This window comes from Vulpes lagopus, chromosome 16 (assembly GCF_018345385.1).
Source record: "Vulpes lagopus strain Blue_001 chromosome 16, ASM1834538v1, whole genome shotgun sequence".
NCBI lineage: Eukaryota > Metazoa > Chordata > Mammalia > Carnivora > Canidae > Vulpes > Vulpes lagopus.
The window spans coordinates 14,937,533-14,956,591 of record NC_054839.1 but is presented as its reverse complement, the minus strand read 5'-3'; the positions used below and the strand labels follow the sequence as shown (position 1 = coordinate 14,956,591).

General features: G+C 42.3%; 1 protein-coding gene across 1 annotated transcript in view; it reads right to left on the bottom strand.

Moving 5' to 3' along the window:
• UGGT2 (UDP-glucose glycoprotein glucosyltransferase 2) overlaps positions 1-17,466 on the bottom strand; it is a 196,012-nt gene extending 178,546 nt beyond the window's left edge. The window contains exon 1 of the mRNA XM_041731331.1: positions 17,205-17,466. Within this exon, the coding sequence (XP_041587265.1) occupies positions 17,205-17,356 (152 nt within the window). The 5' untranslated portion in view covers positions 17,357-17,466. The remainder of the gene's footprint in view (positions 1-17,204) is intronic.
• Between the last annotated feature and the right edge of the window lie 1,593 nt (positions 17,467-19,059).

Genomic DNA, 19,059 nt, shown 5'->3' with positions numbered 1-19,059 from the left:
GGTTATGATCTTGGGGTCGTAAGATCAAGCCCCACACTGGGCTCTGCACTAGGTGTGGTGAAGCCTGCTTGGAATTCCCTCTTTCCCTCTCCCTCTGCCCCTCCCTCCCTCACTCACATGCTTACTCTATCAAAAAAAACAGTAATGTATATTATTTTTATTTAGCTACTTATTTGTGTAGATGATATTTATTACTTAAGACATAAAATACCTTAATGAAAAAATTAATAGGAAGTTGGTGTATCAAATTAGATCTTTGGCCTTAAAGCCCAGGCACTTTGATTTTTCCACAGGGTGTAGGTCAGAAAAAAATGACCAATGCCATTTAAAACCTTTGGGAATAATTGGAAAAATAAATAAATAAAACCTCTGGAAATAATGAATTGAGAGGTTACTCAGTCCTGTACAGAACAACAAAGTGCAAGACACTCAAAGCAAGTAGATTCAACTATTTAAACTAGAAGGAGGGATCCCTGGGTGGCACAGTGGTTTAGCGCCAGCCTTTGGCCCAGGGCACGATCCTGGAGACCCAGGATCGAGTCCCACGTCGGGCTCCCGGTGCATGGAGCCTGCTTCTCCCCCTGCCTATGTCTCTGCCTCTCTCTCTCTCTCTCTGTGACTATCATAAATAATAAAATAAAATAAAATGAAATAAAATAAAATAAAATAAATAAAATAAAATAAATAAAATAATAAAATAAAATAAAATAAAATAAATAAAATAAAATAAAATAAAATAAAATAAAATAAAATAAAATAAAATAAAATAAAATAAACTAGAAAGGAAATAGCCACTAAACAGATGGTACAAGGGCATCTGGGTGGCTCAGTGGTTGAATGTCTGCCTTTGGCTCAGGGTGTGATCCCACGGTCCTGGGAGAGTCCCACACGGGCTCCTCTCTGCCTATGTCTCTGCCTCGGTCTCTGTCTCTCTCATTAATGAATAAATAAAATTCTTTAAAAAAAAACCAGATAGTACACATTTGTTATTTCCAGCTTATCTTTCTCTCTAGTCTTGGCAAATTTAAACTAATGCTTAATATAAATGGAAAATATGAGGGCATCCAAGACACGTGCAAAATAATTCTTGTGGGTCTGGTCACTAAAGGGGAAAAGGAGAGAAAAACTGATTAATTTATTCACATAAACATAGCAAGCACAGGAATTGAAAGCAGTGCACAAACAATTCTTGCTATTAATAGTGTCCAACTTGATGGCATTAAAAAAAAAAAAAAAGGAGGAGAAGGAGAAGGAAAGGAAAAGTTAAAGGCAGAAGAAACAATGGCATAAACTGGATGTGGCCTGAAAAGGTCAAGAATGTACAAAACCTTAAGCAAAGCAGGGAGCAACACTTAATACCTAGCTGACTTGACTAGAGCTACAGAGAGGCTTGTATACTGTGCAACCACAGGCAGAATGTTCATATGCCAGAATTTACACATTTAAGTAAGATCCTTCCAAGTGTTCACCTTGAGAACATATTCATACACACCTATTCTCTCAATATACCACTGCTCTCAGCACTTTGGGAACTCTTCTGGAATGGACTTCCAGGGGCAATTTGCCAGTAATTCATGAGGAAATATCCTTGAGAGATCATCTACATCAGTTCCTCAGTTAAAGTTTAAAAAAGTAAAAAAGACCCCAAAAACTGGTATTTCCAATTTGTTCACTTGCTTTATACAATATTTAGCTTCAAATAACAGTGTTTCCGGGGATCCCTGGGTGGCGCAGCGGTTTGGCGCCTGCCTTTGGCCCAGGGCACGATCCTGGAGACCCGGGATCGAATCCCACGTCGGGCTCCCCATGCATGGAGCCTGCTTCTCCCTCTGCCTAGGTCTCTGCCTCTCTCTCTCTCTCTCTCTCTCTGTGTGACTATCATAAATAAATAAAAAATTAAAAAAAAAAAAAACAAAAAGAAAACAGTGTTTCCCAAAAAGTTCTACCATAGAGAAATAAAAATGATTTGCATAGAGGATATGTTTATATGTATGAAAGAGCACGACAGTAGTTATAAGAGCAACACCAGTGTTATAAATGCAATTTTGATGTAGAAGTTATGAGTTATGAAAATTTACCCTCATCAGTCTATAATCATCCCTAGCAAATAGTACTAAATTATAAATTTCTTTAGGTAGGGGGCATACCTCATCCATCTTTGCTTCCTACACAGTGCCCATCATAGGGCCATGCTCAAAATAGGCACTCAAATTTCTAGTCTGAACTAAAAGATTCTAGAGACAGAGACAGGAGAGAAAGAAGAGAGATGAGAGACAGGAGAAACAGAGGAGAGGGACAGGAGAGACAGAGAGGAGAGAGACAGGAGAGGCAAGAGAGAGGAGAGAGACAGGAGAGGCGAGAGAGAGGCGAGAGACAGGAGAGGCTAGAGAGAGGCGAGAGACAGGAGAGGCTAGAGAGAGGCGAGAGACAGGAGAGGCGAGAGACAGGCGAGAGACAGGCGAGACAAATTCCCAAGAAAGCTTTAAATTAAAAAAAAAAAAAAGAAAAGAAAAGAAAAGAAAGCTTTAAATTAAAAAAAAAGAATTGAGCTTCCCCAAACAGAAAACCATTATTTCTCCCAAGCTCCTTCAATCTACTCAATGCTTTCAATTCTTCATTTTCCATTTGTTCCTCTCAACCTCTTTGACTTACCTAGAATTCTTATTACAAGAAACATTAAAAACTAGAACGTGAGCAGAATAATGAAGTCTAGAAAACAAAAATGCAAAGTGCAACTATTAAAGGAACTACCAGCTTCCAGCCTGCTACACTGTCATAAAGAGATTTGGTTCACGAGGATAAAGTCAAGACTACTAGATAAAAGTTGTAGTGGGAAAGACTGTAGTCTGCATAACAAAGGACTTGCTGACAATTATATTTGTTCACAAAAGAACAGGTAAGGGCATGAGGGTACGTGAATCATGCAATCAGGACAGTTTCCACAGATCAGGTATATTGCAGAGGTTAATTCTGATGGTGGTTTGAAGAAGACACTACCTAATATAAGGTCCCTTCTGTTGAATCAACATTATTGAGTGCCAACTTCTTTTGTACTGAGTCTTGGGAAAACAAGTATGAATAAGAAATACTCTTGGGGCCCTGGGTGGCTCAGTAGGTTGAGTGTCCAACTCTTGATTTTGACTCAGGTCATGGTCTCAGGGTCATGAGATGGAGTCCCATGTTGGGCTCCATGCTCAGCAGGGAGTCTGCTTGAGATTCTCTCTCACACCCTCTACCCCTCCCATTTGTGTTGTCTCTCTCAAATAAATAAATCTTTAAAAAAGAGGGGGAGAGACAGAGAGAAATGGGGAGGGGGGAGAGGAGGAGAGAGAGGGGGGAGGGGGGTAGAAGGGGAAGAGGGGGATGGGGGAAGAAGAGGGGGATGGGGGAGAAGAGGGGTATGGTGGAGAAGAGGATGGGGGGAGGGAGGGAGAGGGAGGGATAGAGAGAGAAAGGGGAGAGAGAAAGGGGAGAGAGAGAGAGAGCGGGAGAGAGAGACAGGAAGAGAAAGAGAATGAGACAGAGAGAAAGAGAGAGGGAGAAAGGGAGAGAGAGAGAGCCAGAGAGAGCCAGAGAGCACCAGAGAGCGCCAAAGATTCTTATTGCTTTTACCAACCCAATATTACAAATACTTACTGAGCACCTACTTTTGTACACTATGCCTTGCAAAATATAAATAAGAAATAATCTTATCCCTTGAAGTTCACATTTTAGCACCTACTTTTGTACACTATGCCTTGCAAAATAAATTTATTTATTCATGAGAGAGACAGAGAGAGAGAGAGAGGCCGAGACACAGGCAGAGGGAGAAGCAGGTTCCATGGAGGGAACCTGAAGAGAGACTCGATCCCGGGTCTCCAAGATCACGCCCTGGGCTGAAGGTGGCGCTAAACTGCTGAGCCACCCAGGTTGCCCACAAAATAAATTTAAATGAAATAATCCTATCCCGTGAAGCTTACATTTTAGCACTTACTTTTGTACACTACGCCTTGCAAAATAAATTTAAGTAAGAAATAATCTTATCCCTTGAAGCTCACATTTTAGCCTCAGAGATTAGCATGCATACCTTGTAATAAGAATTATTACTGAAGTATTGACCAAATGTTATGAGAACATACTAGAAAGACATTAGTTTTATAAAGGAGAAAGTAATATGCTAAGTCCATAAATAAGGTATCAATGAAGAAAAGACTGTTACAGAGTATTATATTGCCTTCCTAGGGCTACTATATCAAAACCACAAACATAGTGGCTTAAAACAAGAGAAATTTATTTGTAAAGGTCAAAGGTCTAAACTCCTGGTGTCAGGGTTAGCACAACAGGTTCCAAAGGTCAGGATCTACATTTATCTTTTGGGGGGCCACCATTCAAGCCACTATAGTCCACCCTGGGCTCCCCAGAATCTATATCTGTCCCACATAATGTGTATGCCCTACCCCGACATTCCCCAATGTAATCTCAACCCATTAGAATATCATCTCTAAATCAAAAGCTCACATAAATATCACCAGAAGTCTCACATTTTATCATGTAAATCACTTAAAACAGGTATAAGTGAGACACTGGGTATGCTCCACCCTGAGGCAAAATTCTTCTCCATATGTGAACCTATGAACTAGAAACAAGTTGTGTACTTCCAAAATGCAGTAGTGAGATAGGCATTCCAAAGATAGAAATTCCAATTCCATAAAGGAGAAATTAGGAAGAATAGAGGAGTTATCAGTCCCAAACAAGTTCAAAATACAGCAGGACAAATTCTATTAGGTATCAAGCCCTGAGCATAACCCTCAGTGGCTTGTTGCTCCACTTGCTGTCCTGCTTGCCACAGCTCCGCCTTCAATCTCATAATTCCTTTTTCTTGAAGGGTTGAAGGGTAGCACATGTTTGCAGTTAAGTAGTCTATCAGCCAATTTCCTGCCTATCGGATTTGGAAAGTCTGACAGCCTTGTCTCATTTCATCCTGTCCTTCTGGTATGAGCTGGCAAGGTTTCTGTTGATACAATAATCAAAATCCTTGGGGGTCTCTTGTATATCTTACCAGGACCATGTTATTAACAAAAAACCCTCCACAGACCCTTCCTGCATAAGCCCACCTCTACTCCTGGCTTCTGCTGAGAATGCTGAGTGGATCCATGAGTCATATGCCTAACCCATACAGCAAAAGACTGTCCAGCCATATATTTGGTCTTCTTTCCAGAGCATGTGTCCCCAACACTGAGTTTCCACATTTCAACATTCTTTGCAATGGACAAGTGGAGAAGCTCCCATTACCCAGGAGAAGTGCTACAGTCCTCTTTCCTTAACACCTCCATCTTCAGTTTCTCTTTCCTCTTGCATTTTATTATGAACAAGGGGAAACCAGGAAACACTTTTAATGATTTGGTTGGAAAGCTCCTTAGTTAGCTATCTAAGTTCATCACTTAGAAGTTCTGTTTTCCACACAAGTGTAGAATCCAATTCAGCCAGTTTTCTGCCACTAGAAAACAAGGATCATCTTTGTTTCCAGTAACAGGTCCCTCATTTCCTTCTTTTTTTTTTTTTTTAAGATTTTATTTATTTATTCAGAGAGAGAGAGAGAGAGAGAGGCGGAGACACAGGCAGAGAGAGAAGCAGGCTCCATGCAGGGAGCCCGACATGGGACTCGATCCCGGGTCTCCAGGATCACACCCCGGGCTTCAGGGGGTGCTAAACCACTGCGCCACTGGGGCTGCCCCGCTCATTTCCTTCTGAGCATTTACCAGCAGTGGATTTAACATTCTTATTTCTACCAACGTTATACTCATAAGGACATAAAGTGTTCCTTATGACAGAAGCTTTATCCCTACCACACTCCCTGGTTTCCTCTAAGTCCTTAGCAGAATCACCTTTAATATTCTTATTTCTACCAACAGTCCCCTCAAGGCAATCTAGGCTTTTTACCATATTTTTCACAACTCTTCCAGCTTTCGCTTGATTTACCAGCTACTTCCCCATTGTTAGCTATTTGTTACAGCAGCATTCCACTTTACCAAATCTGTACTGGTTTCCTAGGGCTGCTGTAACAAATTACCAAACATCTGGTAACCTAGAAACAGAAACTTATGGTCTCACAGTTCTGCAGGCCAGAAGTCCAAAATCAGGGTAGTGGTGTGGCTATGAGCCACCAAATGCTCTAGGGGAGAATCTTTCCTTGCCTCCTCAAGATTCTGGAGGCTACAAGCACTCCCTGGTTTATGGCTACATCAATCCAATGTCTGCCTCTGTTCACAAGGCCTTTTCCTCTTCTGTCTCTTATAAGGACATTGGATTTAGATAATCCAGATAATCCACAATGATCTAAAGACCCTTAACTACACCTGCAAATATCCTTTTTCAAAATAAGGTAACACTAATGGGTTCCAGCAGTTAGGATGTAGACATCTTTTTGGGAGCTGCCATTTTCCCACTACAAGTGATTAGGCTGGTACATCACATGGGATAGGCTCCTAAACTGTGAAGGACCTTAAGGAGCATCCTACAAAAGTTCCAGCTCTAAGACTCAAGGACAATGCAAATCAAGATAATGCAACTACAAACCTAAGATTGGAAAAAGGCTGATTTGGAATGCAGTATGGGATCAGATCCATGCAAACTCTGGCAGGAAAAGAGAAGAAGACAACACACATTAGACTAGAATACATTTTTCAATAAAACTATTACATCTGATATCATAAAATACAATGGATCATAATATACTATGAACACTTATGTACCAACAAATCAGACACCTAAAAGAAGTGAACTCCTAGAAATAACCTACCTGAGACTGACTCAGAAAGAAGTAGAAAATCTGGACCAATTACAACCAAGGAGATTGAGCCAGTAATCAAAAAACTCCCCAGAAACAAAAGTCCAAGACCAGATGGCTTCAGTGGTGAATTCTACCAAATATTCAAAGAAGATTTAATATCTTTCACAAATTCTTCCAAAACCTTAAAGAAGAGGAAATACTTCCAAACTCATTTGGAACTCATTTGGAAGAGGAAATACTTCCAAACTCATGCTGGCTTTCCAAACAAAGCCAGCATTACCCTAATATCAAGGAGGAGTGTGGGGGAGAAACACATACACACACACACAAACACACACACACGCACGCACGCACACACGGAAATTACAGGCCCATGTCCCTGAAGACCACAGGCGCAGAAATCCTCAACAAATGTTGGCAAACTGAATTCAACAATACATTAAAAGGATCACACACTATGATTAAGTGGGACCTATCCCAAGATGCAAGGATGGTTCAACATCCACAAATCGGTCTATGATATACCACATTAACAAAATGAAAAATAAAAATCAAATGACCAATTTCATACAAAAAAAAATCATTAAACAAAAGGCAATGTTCATTTATAGTAAAAACTCTTAACAAACTGGGCATAGAGGGAACAAACTTTAACATAATAAAGGCCATAGGTAACATCATACTCAACAGTGGAAAGCTGGAAATTTTTCCTCTAAGATCAGAACAAGGCAAAGATGCTTACTCTCACTTTTATTCAATATAGTACTTAAAATTCTAGCAAGAGCAATTAGGAAAGAAAATGAAAAGACATCTAAATCCAAAGGAGGAAGTAAAATTGTTACTGTTTGAAGATAACATGATAGTATACATAGAAAACTCTAAAACTCCACCAAAACTATTAGAACAAATAGACAAATTAAGTGACAGGATACAATAATCAATATAAGAAAATTTGTTGCATTTCTGATACCAAACTATCAGAAAGAGAAATTTAAAACAATCCCATTAACAATTGCATCAAAAAGAATAAAATATCTAGGAAAAATTTAACCAAGGAGGTAAAAATCTGTATAATGAAAACTATAAGACACTGATAAAAGAAATTAAAGATACAAATAAATGGAAAGACATTCCATATGCATGGATTAAAAGAATATTGTTAAAGTGTCCATACTACCCAAGCAATCTACAGATTCGGGGCAATCCCTATTAAAATTCCAAAAACAAACAAAAAAAAAATTCCAATGCCAGGGTGCCTGGGTGGCTCAGTCAGTTGAGCAGCTGCCTTTGGCTCAGGTTGTGATCCTAGGGTCCTGGGATCAAGTCTCATGTTGGGCTCCCTCCTTAGCAGGGTAGTCTGCTTCTCTCTCTCTCTCTTTTGCTCATGTTCACTCACTGTCTCTCTCACTCAAATAAATAAATCTTTAAAAAACAAAACTAAATTCCAGTACCATTTTTTAAAATATTTTATTTACTCATAGAGACAGAGAGAGAGAGAGAGGCAGAGACACAGGCAGAGGGAGAAGCAGGCTCCATGCGGAGAGCCCGACGTGGGACTCGATCCAGGATCTCCAGGATCACGCCTTGGGCTGCAGGCGGCGCTAAACTGCTGCGCCACCGGGGCTGCCCCACTGCGCTACCAGGGCTGCCCTCCAGTACCATTTTTCACAGAAACAGAACAAACAATCCAGAAATGACCCCGAATACACAAAGCAATTTTGAGAAAGAACAACAAAGCTAGAGGCAACAGGCTTCCTGATTTCAAACTATATCACAAAAGTATCATAATCAAAACAGTATGAGACTGCAATAAAAATAGACACATTAACCAATGGTGCAGAACACAGAGCCAAGAAATAAATTCTGCATATATGGTCAATTAATTTATAACAGAAAAGCCAAGAATATACAATGGAGAAGGAACAGTCTCTTCAGTAAATGGTGTTGGGAAAACTGTACATCACATGCAAAATAAACTTCACCCATCCTACAGCATATACAAAAATTAACTTGAAATGAATTAAAACTTGAACATAAGACCTGAAATGATAAAACTCCCTGAAGAAAACAAAGGCAGTAAGCTCCTTGACATTGGCCTTGTCAGTGACTTTTTGGATTTGACACCAAAAGCAAAGGCAACAAAAGCAAAAATAAACAAATGGCACTATAACCAAAATGCTTCTACACAGGGGCAACTGGGTGGCTCGGTCTCATTTATAGAGAACAGACTGGTGGTCATGAGGGTCAGGTAGTGGATAGGTGAAATGGGTGGGGTTGGTCAAAAAGTATGTGAAAATTAATAAAGGGAAACCTCACTAACATGGATTGGGGATACTAGAAGGAAAAGCCAGAAGGGGGAGCTAGCTGTACCATTCAATGTCCATGATAGAAAAAATTGTCAATTAGAGACCACTAACAGAAGACTCTTCAACAGGAAAGAATCATCAATTACAGGGACCAACAGGGAAAGACGTACCTTGCATCTCCTACAAGAAACTGACTACCTCTGTAACTCAGCCAAAGAGAAACCATCATCACCTTGAACTCCTGCTTTTTTCCAACAGACTTTCCTTCAAAACAATCCTTTCCAGTTTCCTCTTTCTTCTGTATAAAATAACTGTTCCTCTCGTTTGTTGCACTTGCCATAGTTTTGCCATAGCTTGTTTGTCCCTAATTGCAATTCTGTTATTCCTGAGAAAACTCATTTTTGCCCATAAAATAACTGTTTTAAGATTAACATTTGGTTAAAAAAAAAAAATTTGGTGAACAGAGGTGGGATCCAGAGGACCCCCAATCATCTCTGAGGCTGGTGAGCAAATGGGTGCCAGTACCCATAGAGCCAATGGGTTCATGGTATTCTTGCCTACCCTGGAGTTTGAGAATGATCCTCAATGTTCTTCTTAGACTGCTACCCATGCTCTCTTTGTGTTTGAGCTCTCCAAGCTTTTATTTGAGACTTTAAGGCCTTGTTCTTTCTGTGAGTACTCATTTAGACTTTGATCCGACTCCTTTTCAGAACGGGACTGTTTCTGTTAGAACTGTATCTCGTGTTGGTCTTTGCCCCAATTCCTTTTTGGGATTAGACCACACCCATTGGAACTACACTAACCTTTAGTCCAACTTCCTTTTGGAACCAAACTGTTCCTATTACAACTATGCTAACCTTTGGTTGGTCCCACTCTTCGGAACCAGACTGTTCACTGGAACTGTACAAGTCTTTGATCTGACTCCTTTTTGAAACTGGACTATTCCTATCAGAAGTTTGATTTCCTTCTGGAACAGGCTTTTCCCATGGAAACTGTGCTGTTTAGGAATTTTTCTTTTTCCGTTAGAAAAAAGCCTTTAAGAAATGGGATCCCAGACATCAAAATACTTTTGAGTCCTGCCCCCTATGCCTGCTTTGGGGACCCTGGCTGGTTTTTGTTTAAAAACTATGGTCCTTCCTCATCCACATTCCTAAATAAATCTTCTGACTTAGCCAAAACTAATTTATAACTACAATGGCCATGATTTGATCTCCCTAACACTTTTCTCAAAGCTGAACTGGCATTGAGAAGCTGTCAAAGGTGCATGGGATGCCTATTTTGATTGGTATTTTGAAGCTTCCAAATGTTATCAGAAATCTAAAATTGCCTCTCTGCAAAATACAATTTCTAGATTAGCTGAGACAAACTATTACAAAGACCCAAAAGTTTCTGAAGTCTCTCTCTTCCCACTGCCATCTTGTCTCAGGATGGAAGCAGCTACCTTGTGCTCAGATGCCACCTCCGGTGTCATCAGCCTCCTTCCTTTCCATAAAGCCTGCACCTCCTCTATACCCTCAGTTTCCCTGTTCTAATTCTCTAGCTGAATTTACCTTTCCCCTCAAACTTCTCCCCACTCCCTTCTTTCCTGAACCTATTAAAACCTTCCCCTTTAAAGCTAAGTCTTCTGAGGATCTCAATAAACCCCATATTTATTTAGCCTTGGACTAAGGCTGAATTGTGAGCCATACTTCAAGAGTTTCCTAAAGTGACTGAGGACCTCGATAGATTTGCTAGAGTCTAGCAGAGTTGTTCAAACTTACTAACCCGGTTTCTCAGATTTGTATCAATTAGCCCACATGCTTGTTGGTGAGGGCCAGGCCAAACATTGGATAAAACTAGTCCAGGGAAGGTCCTGAAAGGGATTTAGAGAAACAGACACCTAACTTTTGGCAAGATGCTGAAACACTTGCTGGAAATTTCCACTGAGCAAGGACAGAAGCTCTTCCTGAGCCTGTTGACTGAACAAAATTTAGACTGCACACAAAAACCTGGTGAAGCCATTCATAAGTACTACAACCAACTCCAAATTGTCTTTAAATTTTGATCTTTCTGGGATCCCTGGGTGGCGCAGAGGTTTAGCACCTGCCTTTGGCCCAGGGCGGGATCCTGAAGACCTGGGATCGAATCCCATGTCCGGCTCCCTATATGGAGCTTGCTTCTCCCTCTGCCTCTCTCTCTCTCTCTCTCTCTCTCTCTCTCTCTGTGCGACTATCATGAATAAATAAATAAAATCTTTTTAAAAAATAAATTTTGATCTTTCTTTAGATGTTAAATCCACTTAGGTAGCATTTAGCTCTAGGTTTATTAATGGACTGTTTATTTAAAACGACCAGGGTTGAATGGGAAACTATGTTCACTCCAGATTCAGTCAATTTGGCAAACTAGATGTTTGCTCACATCCTAGATGTGTCAACCTGCCTGCCCCCACTGGCCAAAAAAAAGACCAATAAAATTCTTAAAATTCTTGGTTTTCATCTCCAGCAAATGAAGGCTCTTGAACAAAATTAGAAACCTACTAGTTTGTACTCCTTGCAAAGAGCCAGGACATTGGGGAAAAGATTATTACTGACTTAGGTACTCCTGCACCTTCAGCTCCCTAGCCAGTATTTCCAGTGTCCTCCAAATTCCCAATAGGGCTCTGAGGAGCCACAGAGACTCTTCCCAGTCTCTCTTCTTAATCGACTCAAGAGAAACCACTCTCCAGATTGGGATTGAATCTCTCTATCCTTATTGACACCAGAGCTATCTATACTCTTGGTGCTCAACCCCATTGCTATAAAGCAGCCCTGGAGTACTAAAATGGTCTCAAAGAGTGGAGGGTCTCTAATAAACCTCAGAAAGTTCCTATCTCTAAACCTACTTCCTTTTGTCTAAGCACTCTGATACACACACCTTTCTCCTTAGTTCCTCTGCCATTCTTCATTTACTGGGCTGAGATTCCTTAGAAAAAACAGACCAGAATTTCCTTTCTCCCAAAAGGGGAAATAATTCTGAAATTTGACCATAGTAATCAAAAAGGCAACCAGGTAAATTAAATGACCCTTTGACATCTTTTATTTGCTCTGAGTCTGACAGCACTATAGTGGAGTCGAGGACAGTGATGATTTGTCCCTACTGGGTCCATCCTCTAGGACAAGATCTTCAACTGACATTGGCAGAATCCACAGTGTGCCTCCCATCAAGATTCAAATAAATGCCTCAAAACCTCTCCCTAGAATTAATGAATATCCTATAAATAAAGAAGCCTTTCAAGGCATCAAACCCATAATAGAAGATTACAAAGTTCAAAGCCTCATCATTCCTACACCAATCCCTATAAGATGGCTATTTTATCTATGAGGAAATCCAATGGCCAAGGACAGAGTTTTATCCAGGACCTCTGAGCAATAAATGACCCTGTTATCCCTCAGTACTCTGCTCTTCCTAACCCCATATGCTGACATTCATTCCCACTGGAAGCCAATTTTTCACTGTAATTGATCTCCACAATGCATTCTTCAGTATTCCACTCAATAAGGATAGCCAGTATCTTTTTGCTTTCACTTAGGAAGAATGGAAATACACCTGGACAGTAATGCCACAGTTTTACAGAGCCCTTCTTTTCACAAACCTTAGAAGCTGATTTGGATTGTAAGTTTTCTGCAAGTTCTACTTGGATGCAATACCTAAATTATATCATTTAGGTATTGCTTCCCTGCACCCCCTTCTCAAACCTCTTCACAGGAAGACAGCATCCACCTGTTAAAACTTTTGGCCCTAATGGGAAATAAACACTTCAAAGAAAAAAAAATGCTGTTTGCTCAACTCAGGTTTCATGCTTAGGACACCTAATGTCAGAACAAGGACTACACATGGATCCAGGGAGATTTCCTGGCATCCTGAATTTTCCAAAACCTAGAAGTAATGCCAATTATGAGGTTTTCTTGAACCTTTCTTGGATTCCAAACTTCTATCTTATGCCTCAATCTCTGTATGTTTTACTCAAAAATGTAAAACCTCACCCTATTATTTGGAAAGTTCAAGAAGACAGATGTGTCTTTGCATGTGAGAGGAAAGGGAATACCCTTGGGAGTACTAACCCCAAAACATAGGGCCCATAGGGTATTAGAGCAAACAATTAGATCCTGTGGCAAAGGGATACCATTGTGGTTTACTGACACAACGATAACATTTCATGAACCAATAGTGGTGAGGAAGTATTAATGAGGTTGTAAAAAGTGCCTACTTCACTTGCCCCACCTGTCAAAAACATAATCCAGGGAAACCTGTTTGCACAGATGGATTTCATAAAGTTTTCCCAACGAATGGACAGAAACATGTTTCAGTATTGGTCTGTATGTTTTCTCACTGGACTGAAGCTTCCCTTGTAGAGAAGCCGCTGCTTCTACTGTGGCTAAAAATTCTGTTAGAAAAAAATGATCCCTATCTGGGGAATCTTCTCAAACTTTATAGTGACTGAGAACCCATTTCACTGATCAGGTGCTTTGACAAGTTAGGGCTGTCTGCCCAGTTTTTACAGCACTGTCATGGTGCACATCATCCTCAATCCTCAGAGTTAGTTGAGCATATTAACAACACTATGAAGACTCAATTGGCAAAACTGTAGAGATCTTCCAAACACCCTGGTGAAAAGCACTACCACTGGTTCTTCTAAATCTCTGATCCATCCCCTCGAAACTCAAACTCTCACCCTTTGAGATAGTCACAGATGTCCAATGCACTTGGCCCTTACAGCTCCTTTGACCCACAGCAGATAAAAGGAGATATACTTCAATATTGTAAAGGCCTAATTAGTTATTTAATGCTTTGGTTCTGTGACCTTTCTCAAAGTGCACTGCCAGGACAGGGCCTTAAGCATCACATCTCACAAATAAGAGATTCCATCTAGGGGATCCCTGGGTGGCGCAGCGGTTTAGCGCCTGTCTTTGGCCCAGGGCGCGATCCTGGAGACCCAGGATCGAATCCCACATCGGGCTCCCGGTGCATGGAGCCTGCTTCTCCCTCTGCCTGTGTCTCTGCCTCTCTCTCTCTCTCTGTGACTATCATAAATAAAATTTAAAAAAAAAAAAAAAAGAGATTCCATCTATTGAAAAAAGGCACCTCCAGAAAGACTGTATTCAATCTTGCTAGAAAGGCTCTTATCAGGAACTGCTAGTTCTTGTGGCACCAAGAACAGGCTCTTGGAGTCATATGACACATCTAGAGAAATCACCAAACCCTGCCTGGACTGGTACACCATCTGGTGACCTGCAAGTAAAGATTTTCTTGAGTGAAAACAAGAGGAACAACTGACAATGCAGCTTTCTCAATATGTCAGGACCAGATATGTATACCTCCTCCTCACTGTTTGCTTCTATGATCCCCTTCTTAGAAAGGAAATGCTCTTGTGTGCATTTCCCAAACCCCTGTTAAAGGGAGAAACCTCTTCTCTTGATTATGGCCTTTCAGCAATAGTCTCATCAAAATCTATGACAAATTAAATTCTCAGCTGCATTTTTTGAAGGGTTAGAAGATTCAGAAGTTACAAATGTCTTTCTTTCATCTGAATTCTTATCTGATTCTGAATTCTTATCCAAATTCATAGTTCCTGAATTTGAAACCTTACATGCTATATTACTGGATAACATTTCAAGTGGTTCTTCTGAAATACTTTTTTTTTGTTTTGTTTTAAAGATTTTATTCATGATTTTACTTATCCCTGCATGGAGCCTGCTTCTCCCTCTGCCTTTCTCTGCCCCCCCCCCATGTATAAATAAATAAAATATTTAAAAATAAATAAAATTAAAAAAATAAACCACTGGGCCACCCTGAAATAATACTATTTTAATACACTTTTGAAGTTTTACTATTTCTGCAAAAAGTTCATTAGTTATTGCTTCATGTTTATACTTGCACTCAATCTCTCAAATGCACTTAGTTCATTCTTACAGTGTGTTCTTACAGTATTCACTATTTTTCTCTCATGGCTATTTTAAGTGAGGACTTCTAGGAGGCATACAAGACTCCAGATTTGCCTCCATAGGGAGAACTTTTCTCCCCTAAGTCAAAATAAGTGCCAAAAAATAACCTTCAGCTGGATACTTTCTGGCCCAGGAGCCTGGTTTAGAACCATCATACAATTTGGAAGTTGTGTTACTTCTGTTTTTATTATTTTTTTGTATTTAGTTCCCTGTCAAACTTTTATAAAAATGATATACCCAATTAAGAGAGGAATACAATCCAATACTTACTGTCTTGAAATGATACAGACTTTAGATAGGAGGGAGAACTCTGGGGCACTTCCTTTCCTTGTTACTCAAATGTGGCTTTTAGGTGGTTTCCAAGCCCCCTGTGTACTTTCCATCCATTAGGACAAGACAATCAAGAAAGAACCTTTCTGGCACTGAGGGACAAAGCCACTAAATATGAAAAACCTGACTTTCGGTCAGTGATGTTTTCAAGCAAAGATTTTGGTCAAAAAGGCGTAATGTAAAAATTATTAAATAGAAACCTTATTAAAGTGGATAGGGGATGGAGAAGAGGTCACTGTACCACTCAATATCGATTGCTGGAAGAACAAGCAATTATAGACTCCTAACACAAGATTTGCAACAGGAATCCTCAATTACAGGCCCTAACAGAAAAAGATGTACTTTGCATGTCCTACCAGAAACTGACTAGTCCTGCATCTTAGCCAACGAGTAACTGTGATCATACTGAGCTCTGGCTCTTCTCCAAAGGACTTTTGTTCTTAACAACCCTCCCAAACTTTCTCCGTCTCCGTAAAATAAAGTTCCTCTCCCTTGCCTGTTAGACTCGCCTATGGTTTTGCCATAGTTTGTCCCTGATTGCAATTCTGTATTATTCCTGAATAAGTTGATTTTTGCTGGTAAAATAAAATTTTAAGGTTAACAGGTACAAACTTTCAGTTATAAGTCATGGGTATGTAACGTATAGCATGTAGCATGTGACGTATATGAAAGCTCCTAAGATGCTGAAAGCTCCTAAGATGTTGAAAGCTCCTAAGATGTTGAAAGTTCTCAGCACACACAAAAAAGCTTATATCTCTGTTAGGTGACAGACATTAACTAGACTAATCGCTGTGATCATTTCATAATATATAAAAATACTAAATATTATGTACACCTCATACTAATATGTGCTGTTAATTATAACTCAAAAAATGGATTTAATATCTTAAAAACACAATGTAGTGTCAGGTGATGGACTCTCTTTTTATTTTTTATTTTTATTTATTTATTTTTTTGGACTCTCTTTTTAAAGGTCCATAAGAGGTTTCTTCGGCGAACTGACAAAAAAGCAGCTGGCATTAAAAGTTCATGCTAGGGACGCCTGGGTGGCTCAGGGTTGAAGGCCTGCCTTCCGCCCAGGGCGTGATCCCGGAGTCCCAAGATCGAGTCCCGCATCGGGGCTCCCTGCATGGAGCCTGCTTCTCTCCCTCTGCCTGTGTCCCTGCCTCTTTCTGTGTCTCTCGTGAATAAATAAATAAAATCTTTAATAAATAAATAAATAAATGCTCGTGCTAACTAAAGTAAGGAATGTTCAAATTTGGTTTAGCTTCTAGAATGCTATGAGCAAAATTCAAGAGATAAAAGTTTTGTTTCTGCAAAGTGATATGAACACATTTCGGTGGATTCGGGAAGAAATACCTGGCGGGAAGCTGCCTTCTCCACAGGAAGCTTAGGAGCCCATGAAGGAAGAAGGTGTGACCATGAAGCCAGGCGGTTCCAACACCGTTTCCTAGAAAGAACTGCCTACACCAATGGAAGTTGCCCGCGCTAAAGGTCGCGCTCCAGCTCCCATTTTTCTTTTCTTTTTCGTAAATGCTCCTGAGATCCAAACGAGCTGAAGGCCCCCACGTTTGGAAAGCCGTGGGCGAGGCGAGGTGAGGCGAGGCGCTGCCGGGGCGGGGGCAAGGAACCGCATGGGAGCGCCGCGCACCGGGCCTCACGGGAGGAGGCGACGCCGCGACGCCGCGACGCCGAGCCCGAGCCCGAGCCCGCGCACGAGGGCGCTGCCGCCGGCCCACAGCGAGCCCGGTCCGAGGGGCCGCAGAGACCGCCCACAGCCCCTCACAGCGCCGACCCTCCCCCCGCGCTGGGCTCGGCCACGGGGCCGCCCGCACCCACCTGGCCTCCAGCAGCAGCGGCGTCGCCGGCCACTTCGCGGCCAAGTGGGCCGTCACCGCCTTGGACGCAGAGGCCGTCCGGGCGCCGAGCAACGAGCAGCACAGCACGGCGGAGCCCAGGAGCAGCCGCACCACGTCCGCGGCCCTGGCCATGGCGCGGACAGGGAAGCGCGAGCCCCTCGGACCGGCGCTCGCAGCCCGCAGCCCGCAGCCCGCAGCCGCCACCGGACAGTCGGCTCCTCCCGCCGCGCGGCCGCCCACTTCCGGTGGGGGGAGCTCGAGTCCGTTACTCGGAGCCGGAGCCAGGCAGGCAGCGAGCGCATGCGCGTCCCGCTCCCGCGCGGTCGGCGGAGTCCCGGGGGCTGGAGCCTGGAGCCACGTAGGTGCGGGCGGTGCCGGGGCGCGCGGCCGCGTGGCTGGGGCTCCCGGGGCGGGCGGGGGGGTCGGCGATCCGGCCTCCTGCTGTGGGGCAGACGCGGGCTCCCGGAGACCCAACTGCGACTGCGGCCCACTACGGCTGGGAGGAAGGAGATGCCAAGGCTTGGAAGAGAAGGCATGAGCCGGCGTGGATTTTATCCACGTTTACACTGGCAGAAAACAGGGCCCGTCAAGGTTCAATCGTCTGCCTTACGAGCTTCTAAATTTTAATAGAGTCACCATCTGGTAGGGCTTTTAGAAAGCCCGATGTCCAGTAGTATTTAACCCACCTCGCTCCCAGGTGCGGTGATTCAGGTTCAGAAACCATCACCTTAGGGTGACATCGCACGGAGGGCGGGGTGTTGGGTTTCAAACTGGGGTTTCTGATTCAGTAGATCTGGTGGGAGGAGCGGGGGGGGCGTCCAAGAATTTGCATTTCACGCCCATCAAGTTCCCAGGTGGCATTAATAGTGCTGGCTGGGAACTTCGCTTCTAGCTTTTGTAACTCAAAAGTGGTCCACAGGGCTGCAGCAGCATCACCTATGAGCTTAACAGAAATGCAGAATCTCGGGGCACCTAGGTGGCTCCGGGGTCGAGCGCCTGCCTTTGGCTCAGGTCGTGATGCCGGGGTCCTGGGACTCTCTGTGTATCTCATGAATAAACAAAATCTTGAAAGAGAGAGAGGGGGAAAGGGAAGGAAAAGGAAAAGGAAAAGGAAGGAAAAGGAAAAGGATCCCTGGATGGCGCAGCGGTTTGGTGCCTGCCTTTGGCCCAGGGCGCGATCCTGGAGACCCGGGATCGAATCCCACGTCGGGCTCCCGGTGCATGGAGCCTGCTTCTCCCTCTGCCTGTGTCTCTGCCTCTCTCTCTCTCTCTCTCTCTCTCTCTCTCTCTCTCTCTCTGTGACTATCATAAATAAATAAAAATTAAAAAAAAAAAAAAAAGGAAAGGAAAAGAAAAAAGAAAAATGCAGAATCTCAGGCCCCACTCCAGACCTACCAAATCCGAATCCCCGGGTTAACGGGAACCCCAGGTGGTACTGTGCGCATTAAAGTTTGACGGGAGCTGGTTTAGAGGGTTACAGGTGAAAAATGCATAGGAAAGTGATAATTGCTTATGTTATTATCAGCCAGAATCACACAGCTTTGATTGAATCATGATTTAAACCAAGGACTGTCTGACCCCCAAGCTCATGCATTTACTACTTCAGGCTCAAAGACAAAACCTTGCAACAGAATTAAGTAGTTTTCCAGTACCTATGATTCATCAAATCAAAACATTCAGTTTTATTTAACTGGGTGGAGGTGGAGCCTCGAGTTTCTGGCTCCCAGTCAGGAATAATTCTTTTTCTCCGCTACGGCTTCTCTTTACCATATATTTTAATATTTATAATAAATTAACAGCCTTCTGAATAGAAAAATAGTTGAGAAGGAGGCACT